The sequence below is a fragment of the Chinchilla lanigera genome, unplaced genomic scaffold (assembly GCF_000276665.1).
Source record: "Chinchilla lanigera isolate Chin_1 unplaced genomic scaffold, ChiLan1.0 scaffold00026, whole genome shotgun sequence".
Taxonomy (NCBI): Eukaryota; Metazoa; Chordata; class Mammalia; order Rodentia; family Chinchillidae; genus Chinchilla; species Chinchilla lanigera.
This window is the reverse complement of record NW_004955427.1, coordinates 20509354-20535129: the sequence shown is the minus strand read 5'-3', so window position 1 is coordinate 20535129 and position 25776 is coordinate 20509354. Positions and strand designations below refer to the sequence as shown.

Sequence of the window (25776 nt, the reverse complement as noted above, 5' to 3'; positions counted from 1 at the left end):
GACTGCAAAGACAGAGCTGAGGAGATCTCAATTGCTGAAAAGGGACAGGAGAATTGAAAAGATGATCTGAGGGCATCACTAGAAGCTGCAAGTCTCCAGTCTTTGCAGCCCCAAAACTGCAAAGATGGAAGACTATGAGGAGAAAGCCATGGAGCATCATGTTTCAGAATAGTGGCAGCAGGTGTACCAGTTTCCAAAATGGCAGCAACTGCACCAGGATCCACAATGGTGGCGGCATAGAGAATTTATACATAAGAATTAGGTTCAGAGTGCTCAGCAATCCAGGGACACAACCCCTGCAGCCAAGAGAGGAAAAAGCCTGGCTATTTCTCCACCTGGCAGTGGACTTTGGCATCATCCACATGGTGCTGGTTTTAGGTGCATGCAGAATGCAAGAGTTCTGAAGTTAGGAAGGCATCCACTTAGATTTCAGAAAAGGCCTGGGGGCCAGGCAGTGTGCTTCCAAGAGGACATTTTGTGAAGCTGTGAATGAGAAACCAAAGGTACAGTGGAGAACCCAGAAGTTTGGAAAAACCAGCAGTGTGGATTGTCTAAGGAAAGTTGAAAGGAGGGAGCAAAACAGGTCTAAGAGAGAAGCCATGAGAGCTACAACCACCAGAAGTGCTATAGAGGTGGAGCCACATGGAGCTCACAATTTGCCACAGATTTCCTCAGTTGTTGCATATGGAACTACAGGACATAATATTTGCCTTGCTGGATTTTGGACTTGCTTTTGTCCCAATGCTTTTTATCCCCATTTGTACCTTTTGGAATGGTAATGTTTATCTTGTGACATTGAATGTTGGAAGTGTTCAACTTTCTTTTTATTTGTACTTGGGTTCACAGCTAAGAGTTTGCCTTACATCTTAGAGAAGACTTGGGACTTGGACTTTTCAGCAATGCTGAAACTATTAGGACTTTGGCAACTCTTAGAGATGGAATAAAATGCCTTTTGCATAAAGGGATGTGCATGAGTCTTTGGGGTGCCAGGGGCAGAATGCTATGGTTTGTGTCTAGATGTCCCCCCAAAGCCCTATGCAGTCATAGGGTGGATTTCTAGTTTTTTATTGACTCATGGTCCAATGCTAGGATTATGAGTGTGAGTGCTACACCCACCCTTGGGTGGGTAGCCTGCATACAATATAAGGGAAAGAGAGAGGGAGGCTTGCTCACTGCATTTCTCCCTTTTTGCTCTTGCTGCTTTTGCTGTTTTCCACTGCCATGAACTGTTACCCTCTGCCATGTGCCACTCTGCCTTGGAGTCAGCTGAGTATGGACTGAAACCTCCACAAAATGAGCTAAATAAACCTTTCCTTCTTAATTGTAGGTGCTGGGTATTTTGTCTCAGCAACAAGCGAAAAATAACCAAAACACAATATTATTGATATAATACTTAAAATAAATAATAATATAAATCATAACTAAGTATTTGTAAATATCCCAGCAGGGATATTACCTTTGTGTAAAAGGTAAATACCTATGTAAACAGATGTATTTGAGACTTATTGCCAAATGACCACTTAAGAGTATAGATAAAACACAAAAAAATGCACACTTGATAATGAACAGACATGGTTGTGTTAACATGAATCAATAAATTGTTTATAATAACTTTAGGGCTGAGGATTTAGCTCAGTGGTACAGCGCCTGCCTTGCAAGCATGAGCTCATGAGTTTAATTCCTGGTACTAGAAAAAAAAACTCTATAATAACTTTAAATATCCATATATCTTGGTATATAGTATTTCATTATCGATAAATTTATGTATTCTTCAGTCTTGATTTATACTTTGAATTTGTCTTAATATTTGTTTAATAAAGAGTTTTAAAATTTCCAAGTTGATGATAACTTTTTTGTTTGGATTTTTAATTATTATGACACTCTATGCTGAAATGCACAATCAAATGTACACCTATGGCTCTGCCCATTGTAAAGATTTTCTGTATCACAGTCATTCAGAGTCATCCCTATGTAGAGATACAATTGAATGATAATCTGTATTTAACTAGTCTCAACTATCACCTGATCTGTCTGAAAGCAGATCTTAATTCTTCCCTCCTCTGACAGTTTAGGTATTCCACTCCCATCCAGTGAAAAATGTATGTAGCTCAAGAGACACATTTTTGTAACAGATGGAATTCTGTGCTCTCTACATCTACCTGATTTGGGAAATTCAAGACCGATCTGAATACACCACTCTTCCAACCCAACACTATGATTTAATGAAATGGTAACATCTTATGCATAAAGGACAGCTTAGATTACATAGTCATTTGATGTTGCATGGTTCAGCCTCTACAAGAGTCCTGTAGCATGCCAGGGGTTGCTCTGAAAATGGAAAGGAACTGCTGTGGCCCTTCCCATGGGCTCTCCATCAGGGCAGTCTTGTATGAAAGATACATTAAGCTCCAAAAATATCTACTAGATCATGGATTCAGAGTGGAGGTGAGTTAGGTAGCTTACAAAGCAGCTGTGAGTTAGTGAAGAGCTCCATTTTTTCTAGGCCCCAGTTTAAAATGGTGGATGCTTGAGTGACCTAAAAATTATTTGCAGAAGAACAATATATTATTATCCAAATCAAAAATAGTCCACTGATGATGTAACATTCTTGGTAAGAAATATAATATCATATGTTTTAACTTAAAGGAAATGCCTCTCTATGACCCAGCCAATAAGATTCTCATAATTAACACATATTGGGTAGACCCCTGATCTTAGTGCAAGTTCCTTCCCACCCTCTGATACATAAGTCTTATGAGTTATATAGACTTTAACACTTCTACTCATCAGTTCCAATTTTTACTACCAAACTAACAAAGTGAATGCTTTCTAAAAAATGTCCAATCAACATTCCTAAGAATTATATTATGTCAGAGAGTAGAACAAATAAGATAATCCTGGGAATGCAACTAGAGACCATACTCAGAAGTGAAATAAATCAGACCCAGATGAGTAAACATCACATTGTCTCCTTGGTGTAGGAACCTGAAAGACTAGGTAAAACTCAAAACATACAATAGATGATAGGAAAGGGAAAGAAATTGCTCAAAGGAAGGAAGGAAGGACTGGGATGAGGGAAAGAAAAAAAAAGAAATAAGGAATGCAAAATATAAATACATATATGAATAGCTGTGATAACTGTATTGCTGATGTCTGATAGTGTATTGAAATGAACAGTTAATGATTACAATATTTAATGCTCTGATCGATTGTGCATGCTTGTGTCTTGTGTCTGAGCAACTGATTTGAAGGTAACAATATGCAATGCAATTACAATAGTGAACTCCTACCGTCTTGCCTAGTGAAACTGTATTATCTCTACTGTTTTATCGAATAATTATTTTCTTATTCCCTATAATGGTTTGAGCAATCTTTCATTCTTACATCTGGTAATCTGAGAAATGTAGTTGAGGATAGCTATATGTAATGTAACAACCACTGTTAATTCGTATTATTTTGTCTTGAGACTCTGCATCACTTCGAACGTTCTTGCTTTGTTTATGTTTGTGATACTGGTATGCTGTTATTGTTCTGTTTCTTTGTTTGTTTGTTTCTCATTTACTACTCTCTTTAAAATTAAAAAAAAAGATAATCCTGGGAAAACGTCAGGAGGCTTTACTTGTATTCTTTCTTATAATATCACACTGCTTCTTTATCTTCTTTGCTGATGGATTTGAGTAAAAAGATTTCTCCAAGTCAGTAACTGTATCTCAACTACCACACAGAGTTGAAGAGCACCCATACAAATATCAACAGCAAGGCATTTGTGATTGATGCTATTAGTTGGTTAATTTTACAGTAATTTACTCTTACCAAGTTGGATCTATCTTATTCTTGGCAAAATCCAGACCATGAAATTCAATAAGTATATACTGGTGACCATTACCATTGTATCATTCAAGTCTAATTTACTAATCTCTGTAACTCCTTCAGAAACAAACATTACAATCTTGGCAGGAGATAGTTCCAGGGATTTCCATTAATTCTTCCTACTATGCTTCTAATTACGATGTCAGGAAACAAATGTGAATATTAATTCAGCTACTAAGCATATATGTCTAAAGTATACATTTAGGAAAAATAACTAAGTGTATTTGTATACCCGACGGACCTACTGTCAGCTAAATCTAAGGCTAAAATTCTACCACCTGGTCACTTAGCTCCATACACTTTGTCTCTAATTGCTTTTTTGATCTCCCAATATCAATGTCTTTTCTAACATGATAGCTAATTGACTTGAGAAGGGGCAAAGAAAAACAAATAATTACTCTTGCAAATGACCACAGATGTTCCTATAATTACTATATGTACTTATGGGGATTCTTCTTAAGGGACATCTGGCTTCTCTTTTGACAAATGGATTTTACAATTGCAAACTGATTTATCTAGAAATCTGAAGGGATACTGTGATTTTTCCATTTTGGTAGTGAATATCAAAAACTAAACTATTCTTGATATTTTCTGCTTATGTAAATCAAAGAATATCTCGGTAAGTTGCTCACCTAATTGTACTCCTAGAAACATCACAATATATTAGTTATTACTAGGGATTTCTGCATTGCCACTTGCTGCTTGTTACAGTAACTTATGTCCATACTACCATATGGTTAAACATTGCCACCTGGCCTCTACCAATCCATATTTAATACTCATAGATATTATGGAGACTGGCTTTCTGCCATCATCTTCTACTGTCAACAAAGGCCTAAAAAGGATAGTCCCTATGAAGCTTCTCCAGTATGTTCATATTTGCCTTTCTAGCATATTATGTATTGGGTTAAGTAGAAACAGTGTCCTTACAGGAACAAAAGGGTACAAAATTAGGAGGTAAGTTACCAAGGCAACCGAAATATATTCATTGTAACGTTTTATCTCCTGGAGTCTTCTGTGTCCTTCTTTAATGCTATCTTAAAAGTCTCTGTATCGTCATTAATTATGTGCCTTTGTTAAGTCCAGCCTTCAAAGAGCCATTTTAGCAAACCAGATTCAAGTGTCCTTACCAAAGCATTAAACCCCAAATATTGGGTGAGTTCCCTATGTAAATGAACTTTTCCCTATGTAATACCTTTAAAACCATCCCTAGGCACTTTCCCTTGGAAAATGAGAGTATTAAAGAGGTCCTCATTTCCTTTGGTAGATGTTCTATTTCTTTCATGTGTAGTGCATTTCTTTGTAGAAAAAGATTTATAACTCTTTGCCTAGGGTGTGCTGAAATCTGTTTCTGATTCTGGATATGGGGTGGAAGTAATGATACTGGAAGTAGTCCTATGAATATAAACATCATGCAATTCAACTATCTCAAGGGAGGTCACTGTATAGTCTCCCCAAAATGAGAAACTCTTTTTGTGTATGCTAGCCTGGAGGGTTCAGGAAAGCTGCAGAGGGTTCTGAAGGTAATTATAATATTCTCAGGCTTGTCTATACACATTTACCTATTCTGGTGCAGTGTGTGGCTAGTATCCTGGAAAAAACATGCCTATCCAGAACTTCAGAATGTGACCTTATTTGAAATTAATGTTTATGGAGATAAAATTAGTTAAGCATCCTGAGATGAAATCATCCTGGATTTAGTGGGCCTACCTTACTTAAGTCTAATGACTACTGTCCTTATAAGAAGAAAAAAGGACACAGAGAAGATATAAAGATGGAGATTGGACATAACTGTCCCAAGTCAAAGAATATCTGAGCTGAAAGAGGCAAGGGAAGATTCTCCCCTAAAGCCTTCAAAGGGAGCATGGCCTAAATAACAGCTTGATTTCAGACTTCTGGCTTCTGGAACTATGAAAAACTAAATTTTTGTTGTTTTAAGTCACCTGGTATATGGAAACTTATTATGGCCCCCCCCAAAGGAATATAGCAGGTGTTATGGTCATACTCTCTTCATTACGGCTCTGACTATAACAAACAATACCTATCAAAGCCTATGTATTTGGTCTCTATAAATAGATACTTGGCCTAGAGCTAAAGGAAATAATAGTTACTTTAAAGTTATCGGGCAGGGCCTTTGGGATGAGATTCATCAGTAATTAACTTCTAGTATGACTTCAACAGAATAAAGAACTTCCAAAAATGCCAACACTATAATCCTCAAAATCTTCAAATGTATCTCAAATGGGCTGTGGGTGTAGTTCACTTGTAGAGTATGCTTATTATGAACACAGTTCTAGGTTTGATCCCTAGCATCATACACACAAAATTTTCTTTATATGACAAAAAGATTTTTCAAATATATTTAAGGATTGGAGGTTGATTAAAAGGATTATCCTGGCTTACCTAACTGGATGAAAACTAATCACCTGAATCCTTCATAGTGGAGAATGTTTCCCACATGTGGTCACACAGGATGTAATGATGGACAGAAAATCAAGGAGATGCTACATTGTTGGCTCTGGAGAGCTGGAGAAAGGGAGCTATAACTCAGGGAATGTGTGCAGACTCTGAAAAGGCAAGAAATCAGATTCTTTTCTAGAGTTACCTAAAGAAATGCAAAAATTGCCAATACTTGATTTCAGTCCAGTGAGACTTGTTTTGGACCTCTGGGCTACAAAATTGTAATGTAAGAAATTTTTGTTGTTTTCAGCTACTACATTATAATCATTTATGTCAGTAACAGAAAAATGCAAATATCAAATGAAGCTATTTTTTACCATTATCATTATACTTATCATTTACCCACATAAAGTAAGCATCACAAGTGCCTGATCTCTCATTGTCTTATCTTTCCAGCAGCCCATATCCCAATTAATCACAAGAGAATGTCCAAGTAATTATTACATGACTGTGTGACAGATTTTAATACCTCTCCATGTGGCACCTTCAACAGTTTCTTTGATTTTAGAAAGCAGACAATCCAACTCTAAAATCCTATGTTGAGGGTGTACAATCTAGAATGGGAATCAGCAAATGTTTTGTGTAAAAGGGCAGATAGTAAATATTTTAGGCTTTTCAGGCCATATAGCCTCTATCACAAATGCTCCACTTTGCTCATCACAAAGAAAGCAGCCCCAGACAGTATGTTAATGAAAGAACATGGCTCTGTTTCAATAAAACATTTTATAACAACAGGCAGCAGGCCAGATTTGGCTCATGGGCTGTAGTTTAATCCCTGATCTACAACAACTGTGAAACTATTATCTAACCTGGCTCTATAGAAAAAATCTTGTAGCAAGGCATAAGTGCTGATGTTTCATGAAAAAGTACAATCTCAGGGTTGTAACAGTAAAGGGAAAGTGAAATAAAAGAAATAAAAGTAAGATGATTCATAATCCAACTAACCACTATTTCATGTGCAGAGATACATATCCAGTCATTTCGCAGTTGTTTCATTGGTACGAACTTGTAGAATGTTTCTAACAGTTTATGTTAAATAAACAAACAACTAGCTCAGAATAGGGACTTTCATCACTCATTCAAAGGGAAGCAGGGAAGGAAGGAAGGAAAAATTTCTTATATCTTGTTAGGGAAGCCAGATTGACGGTCCTTTGTTATGGCACATCTTCTGAATCCAGAATTAGTTAAAGGAGCGAGAGACTGTAGGCATAGCCAACTCCACGAAGGAGTACTGTATGAAATTAACTTTGCCAAAGCTCAGGTGAAACAATAGCCAAGAGTTAGGGAGAGAAAGAAAACTGAGAATCTGAAGATATGAGATCATTACTATACCCAATACAGGTAATGGTCAAGAGTACACCTTTCTGTTTGATAGACTAATTTGCATTTTCTCTGTAATGATATCTTGGGGGTAAAATGGTCTATTTTCTGATTTTATGATACTATCTTGCTTCCATAGGAACCTTAGCTGTAGTACTTTGATTTTTCTTTCACTTCACCAGCAAACCACAAGGGAAGCTGTTCCTTCCAAACAGAATAATCCCAGAAATAATTTAAACATAATTGTTTAAAATTAAACTATTGACATATTTCAACAAACAAATCAAGGAATAATTATCTAGTTGATAAACATAAAATGTAATCAATAAAATTCAACAACATTCACAATTTAAAATTCTTAGAATTCTGTAAATAGGTACAATTTTTTAATTTAATAAAAGCAGTCAGCCAAAGGCCTGTAGCAAATATCTTACTTAATGCTGAAATCTTAGAAGCATTTCCTTTGAGAATGAAAATAAAGGTAAGTTTCCACTAAGACCACTATATTCAATGTTACAGAGTCATAACCCATGAAACACCAAAATACATTATACATATGTAAGTATAAATATTAGAAAGGAAGAAATCAAATTTATCTACATTTGTTATGCTTTAACACATAACTATGCCAGAAAATCTAAGGACAACTACTAAAAATAAAACATTCAATAATGTAGGTAAATTTTAAAAATTAATACTGTTTTATTCACTAACAATAAGTAAAGTGATTTGTTCAAGGTTATCTGTTAATAAGTAGTAGAGCCATAACTCACATAGTTTTCTGATTCCAGTATTCATTTCTTTTGCATTCCTTCAATTGAAATTATACAATTACCACATACTATATTCACTCATAACAATCTGAGCAGCACAAGGAAAATAGGAATAACTTTTACTATTTTTCCCAATTCTAATCTCCAGTATCCTTCCTGGATTTGCATATATCTTTCAAGCTTTTTATATTGGGCAAATGAATATATGAACACATTGAACCAGTGGCTTTATACCTTACTGCTCTACAACTTCTCTTTTAAAAATACTTTACAATATATTCTGGTTCCTCTTCAGATCATATAAATATTTCTCTTTTTAAAAAACTAATTCACATCTGAAGGAACTTTCCAGTGTATGTGTATCAGCATTCATTTGTTCAATTTCTATTAATAGACATTTATACCATCTTAAATATCTTGCCCTATTGTTAAATAGCATGGATATCTGAAATTGATTTTCTGGGTCATAATGAATTTTTAATGCATGTTTTAAATGTAGATAATGTTAAATTTCCCATACTGATATATACACCTATAGCTAGATGCTTATGTAACAATATCTCTTTCACTACCCGGCATTGCTAGTTTTTTTAAATTTTTATTGCTTTGAAAGTATGATGGGGAAAAAAAAAGCAAGTATGATGGGGGAAATTGGTGTATTGGTAATTAGTTGTGAGGCTATATCCTCCTCATTCCCAGAGACTGTTCTCTAGATAACCACATTTTCAACTCTTAAAATTGCTCTTTCTAGTACTAATGTTCACACATAGAAATATATTGGCTTTTTGTGATTAGATATCATCTATTAATTTCTTATTATAAAAAGATTGTTTTATATGTTCTTAATGTTCACTATTTGCATGTTATTTGTAGCAAATATTATCTCTTATTATGGTCATCTTGTTATGCTATGATACTCCTTACAGGTTTTAGGTTTTATGTTCCGCCTGTGTCCCTACTCCACAGAAACAAACTACATCCTGCAAGTGTCTTCAAATGCTTTCCGAGTTGTAATTTTAATGTTTATGCATTTAATGTATTTTCTACATGGAATTTATTTCTCAGAAAGGTTTAAGGTAGAGATCTTGTTATTTTTTTAAATGGACAGTAAATTGTCCAATACTATTTACTCAATAAGTTAATTATGTCCTAAAATATTTTATCTAAAATATATAAGATTTTTCCAAATGCCTAAGCCATTTATTTATTTCATATTTATTTAGATTCACTGGTGTATACCCCTGAAACATAGTATTTCTTTTTCAAAAATGTCTTGGCTATTCTTAAACATTTTCTTTCTCTAGTCACTTTCAAAATCAGTTTCTGAATTCTTCAATAATAAATAAATTCTGATGACACCTGGTTAGAATTACACTGCATTTATGGATCAATTTAATGTAGACTTGCCTTTTGGGTTTAATTTTTGTTAGGGTAACTCAGTTTCTTTTTCTTTTCTGTTTTTTGTTTGTTTGTTTGTTTTTGTTTTTTGTCTTTTTTAAGTGAGACCCTGTCTTAAAATAGGCTGGCCTTGAACTCACTTTGTAGCCCAGGCTGACCTCAAACTCACAGCAATCCTCCTGCCTCAGTTTCCAAAGTGCCAGTACTATAGGTGTGCACTACCATGCCTGGCTGGCTCAGTTTTATCCTACAAAGGACCAAACACCTGATAAATAACTTATTAATGTTTTCTACAGTCCTTAGCAAAAATTATACACTTGAAGAGACTTATTATTTATTGGTTTGTTTGTTTTGTTTTTTTGTTTTTTTCCGGTACCAGGAACCGAACTCACGACCTTTCGCTTGCCAGGCAGGCGCTGTGCCACTGAGCTAAATCCCCAGCCCCGAGACTTATTATTTATGATAGCAATTTTTTTTATTGCTATCAATACATGTTTGCACTACATAATGATTACATTAATCATGGGAATTTGGTACATGTACATAACATATATATGGTAGTGATTCTTTATATCTCTTCATGGTTTGTTTGTTTCAGTTTTTTTTTGTCTTTTTGAGACAGGGTCTCACTATGCAGTTCAGGCTGGCCTTGAGCTCACTATGTAGCTCAGACTGGTCTCGAACTCACAACGATCCTCCTGCCTCGATCTCTTCATGTTATTAACACTGTTTCCTCCTCATCAAAGGCCAATTATAAAATAATCAAAATTAATAAGGATTATTTCTTTATTCTGTTAATGTTTTATATACTAATATATAACTACGATATTAAGATTAGCTAATTTATGTTATTTAATATTGGCTATTTATCACTATCAAAACCAAACAAAAACAAATGATTAATAATGTTGACATCATATTATAAAGTTCAGCCATAAAATACTAGATAATAAAAACTGTTCTACATACTAATTTCCTCTAGTTTCAAATGAAATACCAAATTTAGCTCCAGGTGATACTGAAGATTTACTTAGGGACTATCATAAGCCTGAATAATTCATCCCTTCATTTTCTCACTCATAAATTCAAATTTTAATTTTCATATAACACTGCTTTGAACAGAGCCAGATGTTTAGTATATAATAATAATAATAATAATGAGGAGGAAGAAGAAAAGTTGAAGAGAAAGAAGGAGGAGGAAAAGAAAAAGAGGAAGGAAGAGAAATACCTTTTTTTCCAAAATGAGTAAAATAAATGCAACTATAATGATGTTATAATACTTACTTTCCCTTCATCTCTTGGACTATCACTTAAATGTACAACTGGACCTGGATGAGTTTTGGTGGACCTGTTAAATCAATTCAAAGAAGTAATTAAAAACTAGACATTAAATTACCTTAATGTTAGAGACTGAAGTAAAGAAATTAAGGAATTAAGCTCAAATTTGGGTGAATTTTTGGTTTCCCTTATTAACTACTTTCCTTGCCTCTATTAACTCTAAAGAAGTTGGAATTTTAAAAAAATCAGGTTTAAGAACAAAGTTCCACAGAAAAACAGATTTATCATTATTTGTTATATATGTGAACCTCTGAAAATTTAAAATTGACATATATATTACAGTCACAAAATTGATGCAGTGAACTTGTTTCAACCAAATTTCAAGTACATACCTGATTTAAATTTGCCTTTGACATGAAATCTCTTATTTTACTCCTAAACAAAAATACAGTGGCACCTTTGATTTAAAAAGAAACTCACGCTAGTGACAGCCATCTTCCAGAAAACTGACGAGCTGGGGAACCCTAGTTCATTAGTTAATGAACAACACGTAATTATGAGAATAACAATATATTCTTAAAGGGACTCCTGTGGATCTGACCTTATTCTACTCTGATATCTGGCATATTTTTTCATAATAGCTAGTTTAACTTATGCATATGATTATGTTATGGTTAATTACGATATAATCTAATATGATCAGAGATTTATTAGTGCTTAGTTTTCTCAAGCCTTTTTTAACAAACTAATTCTGCCAGGTTAAATTCACCTAGCTTTCACTTATTTCCTTTTATTTTTTCCAGACAGGATCTTGCTATAAACTGGTTGGCCTTCAACTCAATTATGTAACCTAGGCTGGCCTAAAACTCACGGCAATCCTCCTGCCTCAGCCTCCCAAGTGCTGGGATTACAGGTATGTGCCACCACACCTGACTAGTTTATTTCTTAAGAATACACTACCTAGCTTTAATTTATTTCTTAAACACACATTAAAACCACAAAAGATTTAGCACAAAACAATAAAGAATATTTGAATCTTTAAATACTACTTAGATAAATGTGAAAATTTAATTCTAGGCTCCTCTGATAAACAGACTTCTTAGAATGACCCAGATAAATAAATACAGATTTATTAGGTATTAATAGTTATGGATGTATTCTAAGTTTTCTCATCTAAAATGGAGTATTAGCCTCCATTCAGTAAGCCTGACCTTACTGAGTAATTGTGAGGATTAGAAATTATATCCATATCATACCTAATATAATGGCAAAACATTAATCCATTTATTAATAGTATGTTTTATGATTGTTCTGAAATTGGAAACCAGTTATTATTTTCCATTCTAGAATATATGCTGGAAGAAAGAAAATCAACCAGATTTCATAAGAGTATTTTATAGTTCTTTCTGTATTAATGCATAATATACCATTTATATATAAATGTAGTTTCCATAAAGACATAAATACTTCCAATAAAGGATAATATCTAAGTTATCCTTCATAGCTAACAATAGTCAATAAGCAAAAACATCTCTCTCTCTAGAGTATGACTGAACTGCTTTTACCAAAGTGAACTCCACTTTGAATGAATGGAGATATAAGACACTTCACACAAAGTGTGACTTATTTTCTCAAAGTTTAGGAAACTCTGAATTAAATAAAGTTAAATAATTTTTCCTTAAAAACTTCTTAGAACGAAACTATGCAAATATATATCACAAATGTTTAATATTTCCCAAGCTTGTTGGCTCATTGAAATCTTTTCTCATTTATCATAATAAGGGAATCATTGAAATATACTTTAGGAAATGAAACTATATGCAAGACTCTTCCATGTAGATCCTTAGACTATAAAACCCACTATTTCAGAAATACAATGTAGGATTGTTTTTCTTTATCAGAATTAAATTTCTGTTACTTGTAATGAATTTTTTAGAATATACAAAAATATTCTGTATTATAAAAATTTCAAAATATTATTATAGATACACTAATCAATGAAGTTAAATTCACATAACAGCACCTAAGCAATGCTCAGTAATTCTTCTGGATATCCCAATTCATATTTCTTCCTCCTCTTCACTGTAATGGTTTCTTAAGCACATAAGAAATCTATGACTGATTCTGCCCAAAATAATAAAAAATATTTGAATCTTAAGTTTATTTATTAGCCTTTCAATATTTTCCCATCTTAAATATTGATACTGCTTGGTATTCTGCCCTAAATTGCCATCTCTTTCTGTGTAATATATGGTCATGAATTTAAAAGTTCCAGGAATCTCCATGAGTCAAAAAGGCTGAATAAGAACTGTGACAATCTAGATAGCACATTGCCCACCTACAAAATTATCTACTCAGATCCAATTGTTTCCTGCCATGCAAGAATGCTAGAGTAGGATAATTTCATCATGAATTCTTTCACTGAAAACTGGGGATACAAATTTTTATTTCTACTCTTCTCATTCTTAATTACCATTTGAATGTAATGAACATTTACAACTCAACATACCTAAAATTGGACATTGCTTTACTACAAAACAATTCAATATTTGGCTCTCTTTCACTATTATACCCAGTTCATCAAGACAAATACCTCGAGGCCATCCTTGAATTTTCTCTTATTATTTGTGCCTCCTTGATCCTCTATTTTTTTTTTAAATAAAACAGCTTAACTCTACCCCATAACAGTATCATAATTTTTATCCAGAGGATAATTTTCCTTTCTCCCATTACTGAATCAGAATATTATTTTTAAAAGTTCAATTTAATCAAATCAAATCTGTCTAAAACCATTTAAAATCTAGCTTCCTATTGGCCTTAAAATTAAAACTCCTCAAATTGGCTTATAAGGCCATTTATATTATATTCCCTGAGTACAGTCTTCAGGAGTGATGGAATATTTTCTATTAATAATTTCTTAAAGGTACTCCAAAGGCACTGCCAGAGGCTTGAACAACTTTTATATAATATAGAATTTTATAAAATATAGAATTTTGAAATAGAATATCAAAACAAAATGATGGTACTCTTCTAGTATTGGATCATATGTATAAAATCATACTACAAAAATGTCTTATTTTATGTTTAATTTCTCTTAATTTTACCTTTCTTTATAAACATACATTTTCAGCTTTTCAATAGTCATGCATGCATAAAGTGTAGTCTGTATAATGTATGTAACTCATTCATATACCAGTTTGAACTATGAAAAAGGTTTACATGAAAATAGAAATACATTGCAGGAGTAATTAAATATTTAATTTGTTTAAAATACACTCCTTTTTAAATTTTTATTCTTACTACATGTTTGTAGTATATAATATTTATGTTCCTGTAGAGAATTTGTACATGTACATAATAACCTTTTAATTCCTTCTTTCACCCCCTTTCCCTTGTGTCCCTATCCTCTTCATCCATTTCTTGATCTCCCTTCCTTTGTTTTTGTTTTTGGTGGGATTTTTTTTGCAAGAGGAGTATATGTTTGCAGTACTTAATACTTACACTTACACTCCTTGTGTGGAATTAGCACATGTACATAATACATCTTAATTCTTTTTTAAAATCCATGTTCCTACTCCTCTCTCCTGTCTCCTTCCAAAGTATAAATAGAGAGCAAAGTAAAAGATACCATAGGAAGTAGGCAGATGGCTCCTTCTCAAAGATACTTTTAATTATTTTAGCAGTATTCAGGCAATAATACATAATACATCTCTACATCTGCACTAATACTAAATTTGTTTAGAAGTTCTACAATTCAATATTCTATCAAGTTTATCTGTTAGTATGCATTGTCAACATCCTAAAATAGTATGTATTACACAAAAAGAATTATATTCAGTACTACTCACAGCTTTTTCAGAGTTAAAACTAGAGGGAAAGAGGTCCTTCCAAAATAGGTAAAAAAGTAACTTTTTGAAAAATATTGTCTATAGAATAAATATTTTTAAAAATACATACATAGAATATAGAATATTACAACTACTAAGAGTAAAATAGCTCATATCTATTATCTTAACAACAAAAATTAAAATGGGAATTGTAAGTCAGTAGTTGCAACTATCAAAATAATGCTGCATTAATGTCATCAGTCCTTAGTAGCCACTCTTTGAGAAAAAAGCCAAATATAAAAGGAAGAAAAAAATAAAATTCTGCCCTCCAGCAATTTTTAATGTAATGAGAGAAGAAAATTTTTCATTAATAAAAAGACCCATTAGGACTTAATAAAAAAGACTATTGTGGGGCTGGGGATTTAGCTCAGCGGCAAAGCGCCTGCCTGGCAAGCGCAAGGTCGTGAGTTCGGTTCCCGGTACCGGAGAAAAACCAAACCAAAACAAAACAAAACAAAACAAACAAACTATTGTAACAAGAGTATAATAACTATCAAGCAATGTACATGTACACTGAAACACTGAAATTAAGGAATGTACTAGAGATTTATTATAAAGACTACAGTGAAGCCTCACGAAAATAGAATGTTTTCATCAGAATTTTGAGAACTATTTGGAACTTGGCATAGTTTCATGACAGAAAACATGAGCCAGCCTAAAGTCACACATATCTTATTAAGGATATATTATATACACAGCATAAACATTTATTAAATATAAACTGTTTTTATGATTAATACATTGAGTAAGAGAACTGCTTATGTGTGCACTAGAGTAGATGGATGGCTCACAATTTTCTGAAGGTTCTCATTTAAAAATTTTCACATTTTACCTATGTAGAAAACAAAATATGATGAGAGAAAGGAGAAAAGAAAGAAAGAAGGAAGGGGATATATATATACTTAGGATGATTGTACTGCAGATGTCTATTGGTTATTGAAAGAACAGTTAATGCTTAAATTGTTTTTCTTGACCAGTTTTGCATGCTTATATCTGATAATCTGAATAACTAATTTGAAGGTAACAATATGCAATATAACAACCATTGGTGAATTCCTACCATCTTGTTTAGTGAAGCTCTGTATCATTTTAATTTTTTGTTACTTTTTAATTTTTTGTATTCTCTTTTTGTTACTTTTTAATTTTTATTCTCTTTTTGTTACTTTTTAATTTTTTGTATTCTCTTTAATTATTTGATCAATCTTGCATTCTTATATCTGGTAATCTGACCAACTTCACTGAAGACAACAATATGTAATATAATAACCATTGTTAATTCCTATCATCTTGTTTTGAAATCCTGTATCATTTTTATTGTTTTGTGTTGTTTTGGTTTTGTCTTTGTTACTTTGTTATTATTTTCTCCCTTTAAAATAAAATAAAAACAAAAAGTACTAGTATCAAAGCCAAAATAGTAATTGCTATTAACTACAAACCAAAAATGCTGTATTTATACATAATATGAGAGAGATTGAAATATTCTATATTCTTTTTCCTTTGAATCCAAACAATATTTTAAAGGCAAGGGAAAATAAGCTAGGAGCATCTATAAATGTGCTCTGATTGTCATTATTCTTACATAAAACAGTACATTTTCCCTGAAAGTAGTTATACTAAGGTTGATTATAACAGTGTCATGATTTCCATGTAAAATTTGTAGAATGATCCTATTTTATCATTAAAATTTGTAACTAAAATCCTTAATTATTTATCATACTTGAAAAATCTCATATTACCATACATACTACCACCATATCTATTTTTAAAAGCATTTAGAGTTTTATTTAAGCTCAATTTCTCATTGAAATCAATTATAAATTGTAATTGTATAAATTGTATAAAATAACTACAATTCAATATACTGTACATGTTACATAACTATTCAAAATATTCAAGGCAAATAAAGTGATATTTAAGTTCAAACTTACAGTTCTATTGCTTTGTTCCACATTATAACGTATCCAGAAAGAATGAAAGATTCAATATTTACAATATGCGTATTTCCTCTTTCTGTTCCAACATAGAGCCATTTACTCTGGAAAGGTAGATGACAGTAAGTAATTCTGAAAGAAAAAAAATTACAATTAAAATGTCTAATTTTTATATCTGTTTAGAATTACATTTTCTTTACACTTATGTAGTGACAGGCATATAAAAATAAAATTACTATATGCTCAAATAGCATTGTTATTAGTATATAAGATAAATAATAATGGTGTATTACTACAATGATAAAAATCACTATTAGTAAGTGTCTATATAAGCATGAATTCTGGACTTAAAATTTTAACTAATACATAAGAGCATAAATGTTGAACTGAGAATATACCTTGCGGTAGAGCACTTGCCTATATATGCCAGGCCTTAGATTCAATCCCAGAACCACACTCACAACACAAAATAAGTAAATGAAAATTGTACATATTATACACACATATATAATGTATATATATATCAATACATGTATTCATTGCACAATGTTTAAATCAGGTTAAAATATTTATTCTCTCAAACACTTATTTCAAAATTTTTTCTTCTAGCTTATTGAAATGTACAGTACATTATTGTTTTCTGCAGTTACTATACTGTGTAACAGTACCCCAGAGCTTCTTGCTCCTATTTGTAATTTAGTACCCATTAATCAAATTTTCTCTACTGATACAATTGCACTCTCTCTGTCCTTGGCCTCTGGTAACCAACAATCTATTCACTTATATGAGATCAACAATATTGTTTCTAACTCAAAAATAGCATGGCTATACAATATATATTTACGAAAAGGAAATTGGGGCTGAATTTTTGTTTGTTTTTTACTTGCCTAGGACCAACAACTAAAAAGTAGTTTTAAAATCTGTTTCTGCTTGCCTGCACCTTTCCATCAAACTTCGTTGTTTGTTCAGATAGGATTCACTTAAGTAGAAATTGGATACAAGTGTAACACGAATTTCAGAGTTCACAGAGAAGTAGTAGTATATGAGACCACAGAGTATTTCTTCAGATACTTAGAATTAATGTAGTAATACAAAAACTTAAACTCGGAGATCCCTGTATTCTTCCTTTAGTTTTATTGTTCTGAATGTATCTTCAAAATGGGCTTTCCAACAAGCTCTTGCACTTATTCCATAGAACAACTGTGACTTACACTCTCATATGAAGTGGGAGTTTACCTGAATCTTCTCAGCCACACTTATAAAGAGAATGAGGATAAACTCACAGATTTACTAGAACATTTTACTAACTGTGGAGAAGGACATTCCTTAGTTACTATTTTGTGTATTGCCTGAGGTCTGACCAAGCCATGATTGTTGGGTTCTTGAGGAAGTCTAGCATAACCACTGTAAGCCTCAGGATCAATACTAGATACTTTGCTGAGATATGCGCAAAGGAAGATAACATGATGACTTTCTGGTCAGTTGCATTGCTATGATAATTGAGTTGTATTGTCCTTGCTGAAACGTTTGATATTCTTGGATTCCTCTGCTGGCTCCTTGGTGGATTCTGAATAAAAGGTTACTGAAGAGGGTAATCAGGGGGCAGTGAGTTTTGGAGGCTGTTAGCACCTGATCACAGGATCTTGGCTCTCTTGATTTGGTTTTTTTCTTACTTTTCTTATATATCTGCGGGCACCTAGTTCAGGGGATCTGTTCGCCCTGGACAGAGTTGGATGAGAAGTCCAACAACTAATCATAAAAATTTTGAAATTTACCTAGAAGAGAAGCTAAAAACAAAATAATGTTATAGGCAGACAGACTAACAAGAAAAAAAAAACCATGAATGATAAATTTCCAAAAAAGACTTCACTTTGTAACTCTATATCTAAAAAGTGAACATCTAGCACATCCAATTTATTTTCTCAGTCTAGTTCACTGAGTTTTTCAACAGCTCATCTCTCTAAATAAAATTTCATTCCTCAAAGAATGCTGCTGAAAGCACCCTGCATACCACGTCAATAAATAAACAAACAAACAAAAGCACTGCTGTTACATAAGCAATTATAATTCATTGATAATCTAATTAATGTGTAATCTATATGATGCTCAATGATCATGATTAAAATCTAAAGTCTAGAATTGTTGCCAAGAGATATTTAATAACTTTATACAGGAAATAACTTGATAGTCATATTTCTAGGCAATGGAGGATCAATTTTCAATCCAATCATCATAGGAAGAGAAAGCTCATTTTAAAGGATTAAAATAATCCTTTCTCAATCACAGAGAGAATAAACACTAATCCCACAAAAACACAAATATACAGGGATGGACAGGCAAAGAGAAAATTTTAATATTATATATTCATTACAAGAGTTAATAAGAAAGTCTAAGAACTCCCATATTTCAGTAGTGAAATGTACACCAAGCGGTAAAATTCCAAAGAAAACAGACTTTATAGCACAACAGTAAAATATATGAAAAAAAGTTTAACTAAATAGGAACTAGTCATTTTACTAGTAAGTACCTTTTCTATGATCCTCATTAAGAAACTATTATAAGAAAATGGTTTCATCTTTAGTCAACATCCAACCAATGTGCAGTGCTTGTAACAACTAGTTAAGATTTCCAGACTTTATATGAGCCCCATAAAAAAGAGTAATGTATTTTATCTTAGAAGGCTTGACCTAAGAGAGGGAGAGCACATGACTATACTTGTGTAGATTTACTAATAAGTACAATAAATGATACACTTACTCAAATTAATACATGAGAAAATGTTCAACATCATTAGTCATTAGAGAAATGCAAATTAAAACAACACTGAGATTTCATCTCACCCTAGTAAAAATGGCTAGCATTAAGAAATCAACCAATAACAAATGCTGGCGAGGCTGTGGAGAAATAGTAACTCTTTTCCACTGCTGGTGGGAATGCAGACTGGTGAAACCATTGTGGAAATCAGTTTGGAGATTCCTCAGAAAACCAGGTCTAGAGGTCCCATTCAACCCAGCTATTCCCCTTCTGGGTATTTTCCCAGAAGATCTGAAAACATCATATCACAGTGATATATGTGCACCCATATTCACAGCAGCGCAATATGTAATTGTTAAATTGTGGAAGCAACCCAAATGTCCATCCACTTAGGAATGGATAAAAAAATTGTGGTACTTTTATATAATGGAATATTACTCAGCTATAAAGAAAGATAAACTCAAGGATTTTACAAGCAAATGGTCACAACTAGAGACTATACTCATAAGTGAAATAAATCTGACCTCCGTGTAAGCAACGTGTCTCACTAGTGTAAGAACCTGAAAGAGTGACTGAAAATTAGGAGGTATGATAGATATTGTGAAATGAAAGGAAAATGCTCAAAAGTAAAGAACTGGGATGAGGGAAAAGAGATAAGAAAGAAGGGAAAATAATGTATATATGTATATACAGGATAGCTAACATAGTTGCACTACTAATGTCTATCACTTTACTGAAAGGACTAGTTAATGACTAATTACTTGATCAATCTTGCATGTCTCTATTTGTTTTCCTGAGAAACCACTTTGAAAATATCAATATATAATACAACAGCCATTGTTAATTTCCAGTCACTTTGTCTGTAATTCAGTATTGCTTGTATTGTTCTTATGCTATTTTGTAAATGGATGTCTGTTTGTTAATGTTTTCCGTCCTTTATTTTTAAAATAAATTTTAAAAAACACCTACTCAAATTAAATTATTGTAATCTTCAATTTTACATCTTTAATTATAGCTTATTTATACCACTCTCACCAGCAAAAGGAAGATTTTTTTCTGCTAATGTGAGCCCTGGAAAAATAATCTTGTTTCAATATCCAAGTTGACTACCATTCTTCCATAAGAAACCACTCTTCCATCTACTCATCTACTCAACCTTCAGTAAAAATACTATATAAAAATAACTGTCCTAAATTACTACACACATACTACTTTTCTCTCAAAAGGCATACTAATGAGTGATGAAACAATAGACAAGAAATATAAAAGTGTATTGATTTCTATAAAAACATTAATTTCTAAGCACTCTATTTAATACAGTACTCAAAATTTTAGCCAAAGCAAATAGACAAAGAAGGATATAGAGGGATACATATAGCAAAGGAAGAAGTCAAACTATCTTGATTCACAGATGACATGAACCTTTACACAGAAGACTCAAAAATCCCAACAGAATATTCTCAGAACTAATAAATTCAGCAAAGTAACAGGATACAAAATTAATATACAAAAATCAATAACATTCCTTTATACTAACAATGTACCTGCCAAGAAAGAAATTGGTAAAATAATCTTACTCATGGTAACTTCAAAAAAATTAAGTATCTAGGAGTTCCTAACCAAGGAAGTGAAAGGCCTCTTGTAGAAAAATATAATAATCTGAAAAAAGAGATTGAAAGAACATTAGAAAATGTAAACCCTGGATAGGCAGTAAAAATATTGTCAAAATGGACATGCCACCAAAGGTGATACATATATTTAATGCAATTCCACTGGTATTCCTCATAGAAATGGAGAAAATAATTCCATAATTCATATGGAACCAGAAGAGATCCAGGATACCAAAATCAAAATAGATCAAAGACCTAGATACTAAAAACAAAAAATAGTGAATCTACAAAAGATAAAATAGGTAAAGCTCTTAAAGACATAAAAAAAGGTAAGGACTTCCTGAACAGAACCTCAATTGTAGAAGACATAATAACAAGAATCAACATTTGGGAGTATATAAAATTAAAAACTTCTGCACAACAAAGAAAACCAACAGAGTGAAGAGGAAACCTATATAATGAAGAAAAAAACGTTGCTGGCTATTTTTCGACAAAGGCCTTATAAACAGAATATGAAAAACCAAAAAAAATTAGACCGCAATAATAAAAGACCCAATCAATAAATGGGCAACTGAAATGAATAGATCTTCTCAAAAGAAGAAGCACAAATGGTCAGTAATCACATGAAAAAATGTTCAGCATTTTGTCAATTACAGAAATGTAAATCACAACCACACTGAAGTAACATCTTAATTCAGAAAGAATGACTATCATCAAAAACTCAAAAAACAACAAATGTGGATGAGATTGTGTGGGTAAAGGAACTCACCCACATAGTTGGTGGGAATGTAAACTAGTAAAACCACTACGGAAATCTGTATGAGGATTCCTCAAAAAATTAAAAACAGAAATTCCATTTGACCCATTTTATCTCATGGCTAGCTTCCCAAAAGCATTAAAGAGATTATATTATAGTGCATGCACATGTTCAAAGCAGCAAAACTCCATAGCTAAATTTTGGAAGCAATCTATAGGTTACTTCAATGGATGAATGGATAATGAAAATGTGGTATATGTACAGTGGAGTTGCTATGATTTGTGTCTGGATGTCCCTGTAAAGCCTCATGTGGTCATGAGGGGTGGGCATTTTGTAGATGGCTGAATAGAGAGTTTGTGACTGGTTCATTGTCTAGTGCTGGGATTAGGGGTGTGAATGCTACACCCACCCTATGGCAAGTAGCCTGCATACAATATAAGGAGGAAAAAGAGGCTTGCTCCTCCCCTTCTTGCTCCTATTGCTTTTGCTGTCATCTCCTACCACGAACATTTGCTCTTCTGCCACCACCCTACATTGGAGCCAGCAAATTATGGACTGAAACCTCCACAAATTGTAAGCTAAATAAACTTTTCCTTCCTTAATTTTGGGCATCGGGTATTTTGTCTCTGTAAGAAGAGAAAAGCAACTAAGACAGGAGTGCTGCTCAGCCATAAAGAAGGACAAATTTGAATCATTTATGGAAAAATGGATGCCTCATGCAACCATAATGCTAAGTGACATAAGTCAGGCAGCAAAGGTTAAATGCTGCATAGTATCCCTTATATTACAAAAACCCAATAAATAAACAATGAAAACACCAAAATAAAAGCTAGCTGCTAGAAATGAGGAGGTAGACTTTGCAGAGATTGGAAGGTCATCTGGGGAAAGGGAGAAGATAGAAGGACAAGGAAGGACAAAAGATGTAAAAAATAAGATGTATATGTGTGTATATTATATGTATATATGGTGTGTGTGTGTATATATACATATATATATCTCAATTCCTCATGATGAATGTAAACATTATGTATCACAAACATATAATCTAAAAAGAAACTACACAGTATCATAATAAATAAGCCGAAATATATTTCAACAAAGAAAATGATTTAAAGTTAAAGACAGTATGCCATAGGAATTTTGGTGAGAAATTTTGACTTTGAAATGCTCCTCTTACAAGCTAGTTCTAATATAGTTCAACTAAGCCTATTTTTTTGGTCTAGATTGCAGATGAATTCTTGAATGCCAGACACAATGACTCTGGTAATTCAACAAACAGACTCCAGTTCTTTATACAGCATTTATAGTGGTACCTGCCAACTTGATTACACTCAACATCACATACATAATGTATAATGATTCTGTACATGGAAAATAAAAATATCAGAGATGACGATCCAGTAGTTCTGAGATAATATCTAATTATGGCAAAAAATTAGTCTTTAGAATAAGAAATATCTCTTGAAATGCATTTTTTCAGATTCTAACCACAAAAATGAGAGCTGAGAAAAAATTAGCTGAGAGACTCAAGAGAACTGCTTGAAATAGTTTACTTTCTTATTAGGAATACTCTTAATGTTTACTACAAAATTACTTACAACAAGCAAGAAACTTATATGGTTAAAATATGTAACATTCTCAATTCACATTGTCAAATAATGCAGAAGTAATGATTAAAGTACAGAAAATTAATTAATATGACAAATATTTCACAGGTACTATGTACCAGCACCCACTGCCAAAGATAACAAACTTACAAGGTACATACCTAGCCCTTTGGAAATTTAGAATTTAAAAAGTTATTTGGTAAAACTGAATGATGAGAATTTACTATTTTAGTTTATTTATGTAAAATGAAATTTGAAATATATTTCCATACTATCTGTCATGGTTTATGTCTAGATGCTCCCCCCAAAGCCTCATGCAGTCATGGGGTGGGTGTCTAGAGGTTTTTAAAAAATTTTTTACTTTAAAGATAATGCAAACATATTGACAAACACACATTTAGAAAATAACACAAAAACAATAGAAGCAATACAGAATTTTAGACAAGTGATAGGAAATTAACAATGGTTGTTGTATTACATATTGGTATCTTCAAATCAGATACTCAGATGAACAAATATAGACATGTAAGATTGATCAAACACTTAAACATTAACTTTCTTTTAGAGTTTATGATTGATCCATGGTCCAATGTTGGGATTATTGGTGTGAGTGCTATACCCACAATGGGGCGGGCATTAATATATATATATATATATCAATTCAAACTGAATCATCAGTAATACACCATAAATTCTCATTTTGACACTCACCAAAGTAAGTCACCTGGAAAACCTACTTTTTGTGACAAAGTACAGAAGGCTTGGTCACATTTAAATCACTGAGAACTAGAGAGAAATACTATCGCAAACTGTAATAAACATTACATCCATAAAAATTTTCCCAGTCTTTACAGTAATACTGCACAGTGCAATTGCTACATGGCAAACTAGTGTAGCATAGAAGTAAAAGCAAAACAAATACATTAAAGAAAGAAAGCCACAAGTCTAAAATTGTTAAACGGTTGACAGTTCAAACTTAGTAATCAAATCTATACCATTGGGTTCATGAAAACAAATCTTCCTACACCTTGCAGTGTACGATTTAACTTTTACTCAACACAAACCAAGTTAAAAATTAGCAGTAGAGATTTTAAAAACATAAAAGTAACATCTAATTAAACATCCTGAAAGAAAGAAAGAACTAAGATCAAGATATTTGATTAAAAGAAAGCTATTTGTAAATTAAAATAGTACGCAAATATGCAACTTGAAAATCATGCAGTGTTTTATTTAAGAAAGCATTAAAACCAAAGGAAACTGATAAAAATGGTTTTAAAGAGGGTACAAATCCAGATTTCTTTTTCCATATGCTAAATTTAGACCTCAATGGGCTTTTCAAATTTTTATTTTAATTAATTTTTAACTTAAACATATTTAAAAGCGCACAATTCCAAGCAATTAACAACAATGTACTAACTGAAAGCCACTCTTTAAAACCATTATTATTAGGGTATGAAAATGTTGACCATTACTACTTACTATCAATTTCACCGGACTGCTTCAGTCTTGGAATTTAAAACACCATTTTCAGGGAGGCAACATGGCCCTGAACAAAAAGAAAACTGCGCTAGTTTTGTACCTGCTGTGATATACTCAATCTTTTGCCCTTTGTGTTTCTGAAACATCCGTTGCTAGCACTGATTCTTTTCCAAGAAGTCAGCAGATACCAGTAATCTACTGGACCATATAAATAAACTTAGAAGGCTATGGAGGGTAGCAAATTTACTTAAATATTTACTCCATATTCATGTGTCATCTGCAAATAATCTTTTAAATTAATCTTAGTCTACTCCTTTTTTATATGTATTATATACATACTTCTATTTATATAATATAAAATGCATAAAATTGATTACTAAAAACACTGAAACTTGTGGGGAAAATTAAGTCCTTCATTTTCAGTGTGACTAAAAATGTACCACTGGTTTTTATTTTATGATCTAATACTGCAATTTTTAAAATCAACTTCATGCACATTTACCTCATTGATGATTATTAAGTAAAACACTACTGCTGTGTTAAAGGAGTAAAAAAAAGTTTATCCATTATTAGCTTATTGTCAATGCTATACTAGTGCTGTGTAGTGGTATGCAATTCACTTATTAAAAGAAAGGCTGTAAATCCAAAACAT

The 25776-nt window shown here is 32.6% G+C and overlaps 1 protein-coding gene across 9 annotated transcripts in view; it reads right to left on the bottom strand.

Annotated features, from left to right (window-relative positions):
• Stxbp5l (syntaxin binding protein 5-like) overlaps window positions 1-25776 on the bottom strand; it is a 369984-nt gene that overhangs the window by 224914 nt on the left and 119294 nt on the right. For all 9 annotated transcript variants that reach the window (XM_005386478.1, XM_005386477.1, XM_005386476.2 and 6 more), the window contains exons 6-7: window positions 16915-17049; window positions 11106-11169 (exon numbers count right to left, since the gene is read on the bottom strand). In XM_005386478.1, coding sequence (XP_005386535.1) covers window positions 11106-11169; window positions 16915-17049 — 199 coding nt within the window. The remainder of the gene's footprint in view (window positions 1-11105; window positions 11170-16914; window positions 17050-25776) is intronic.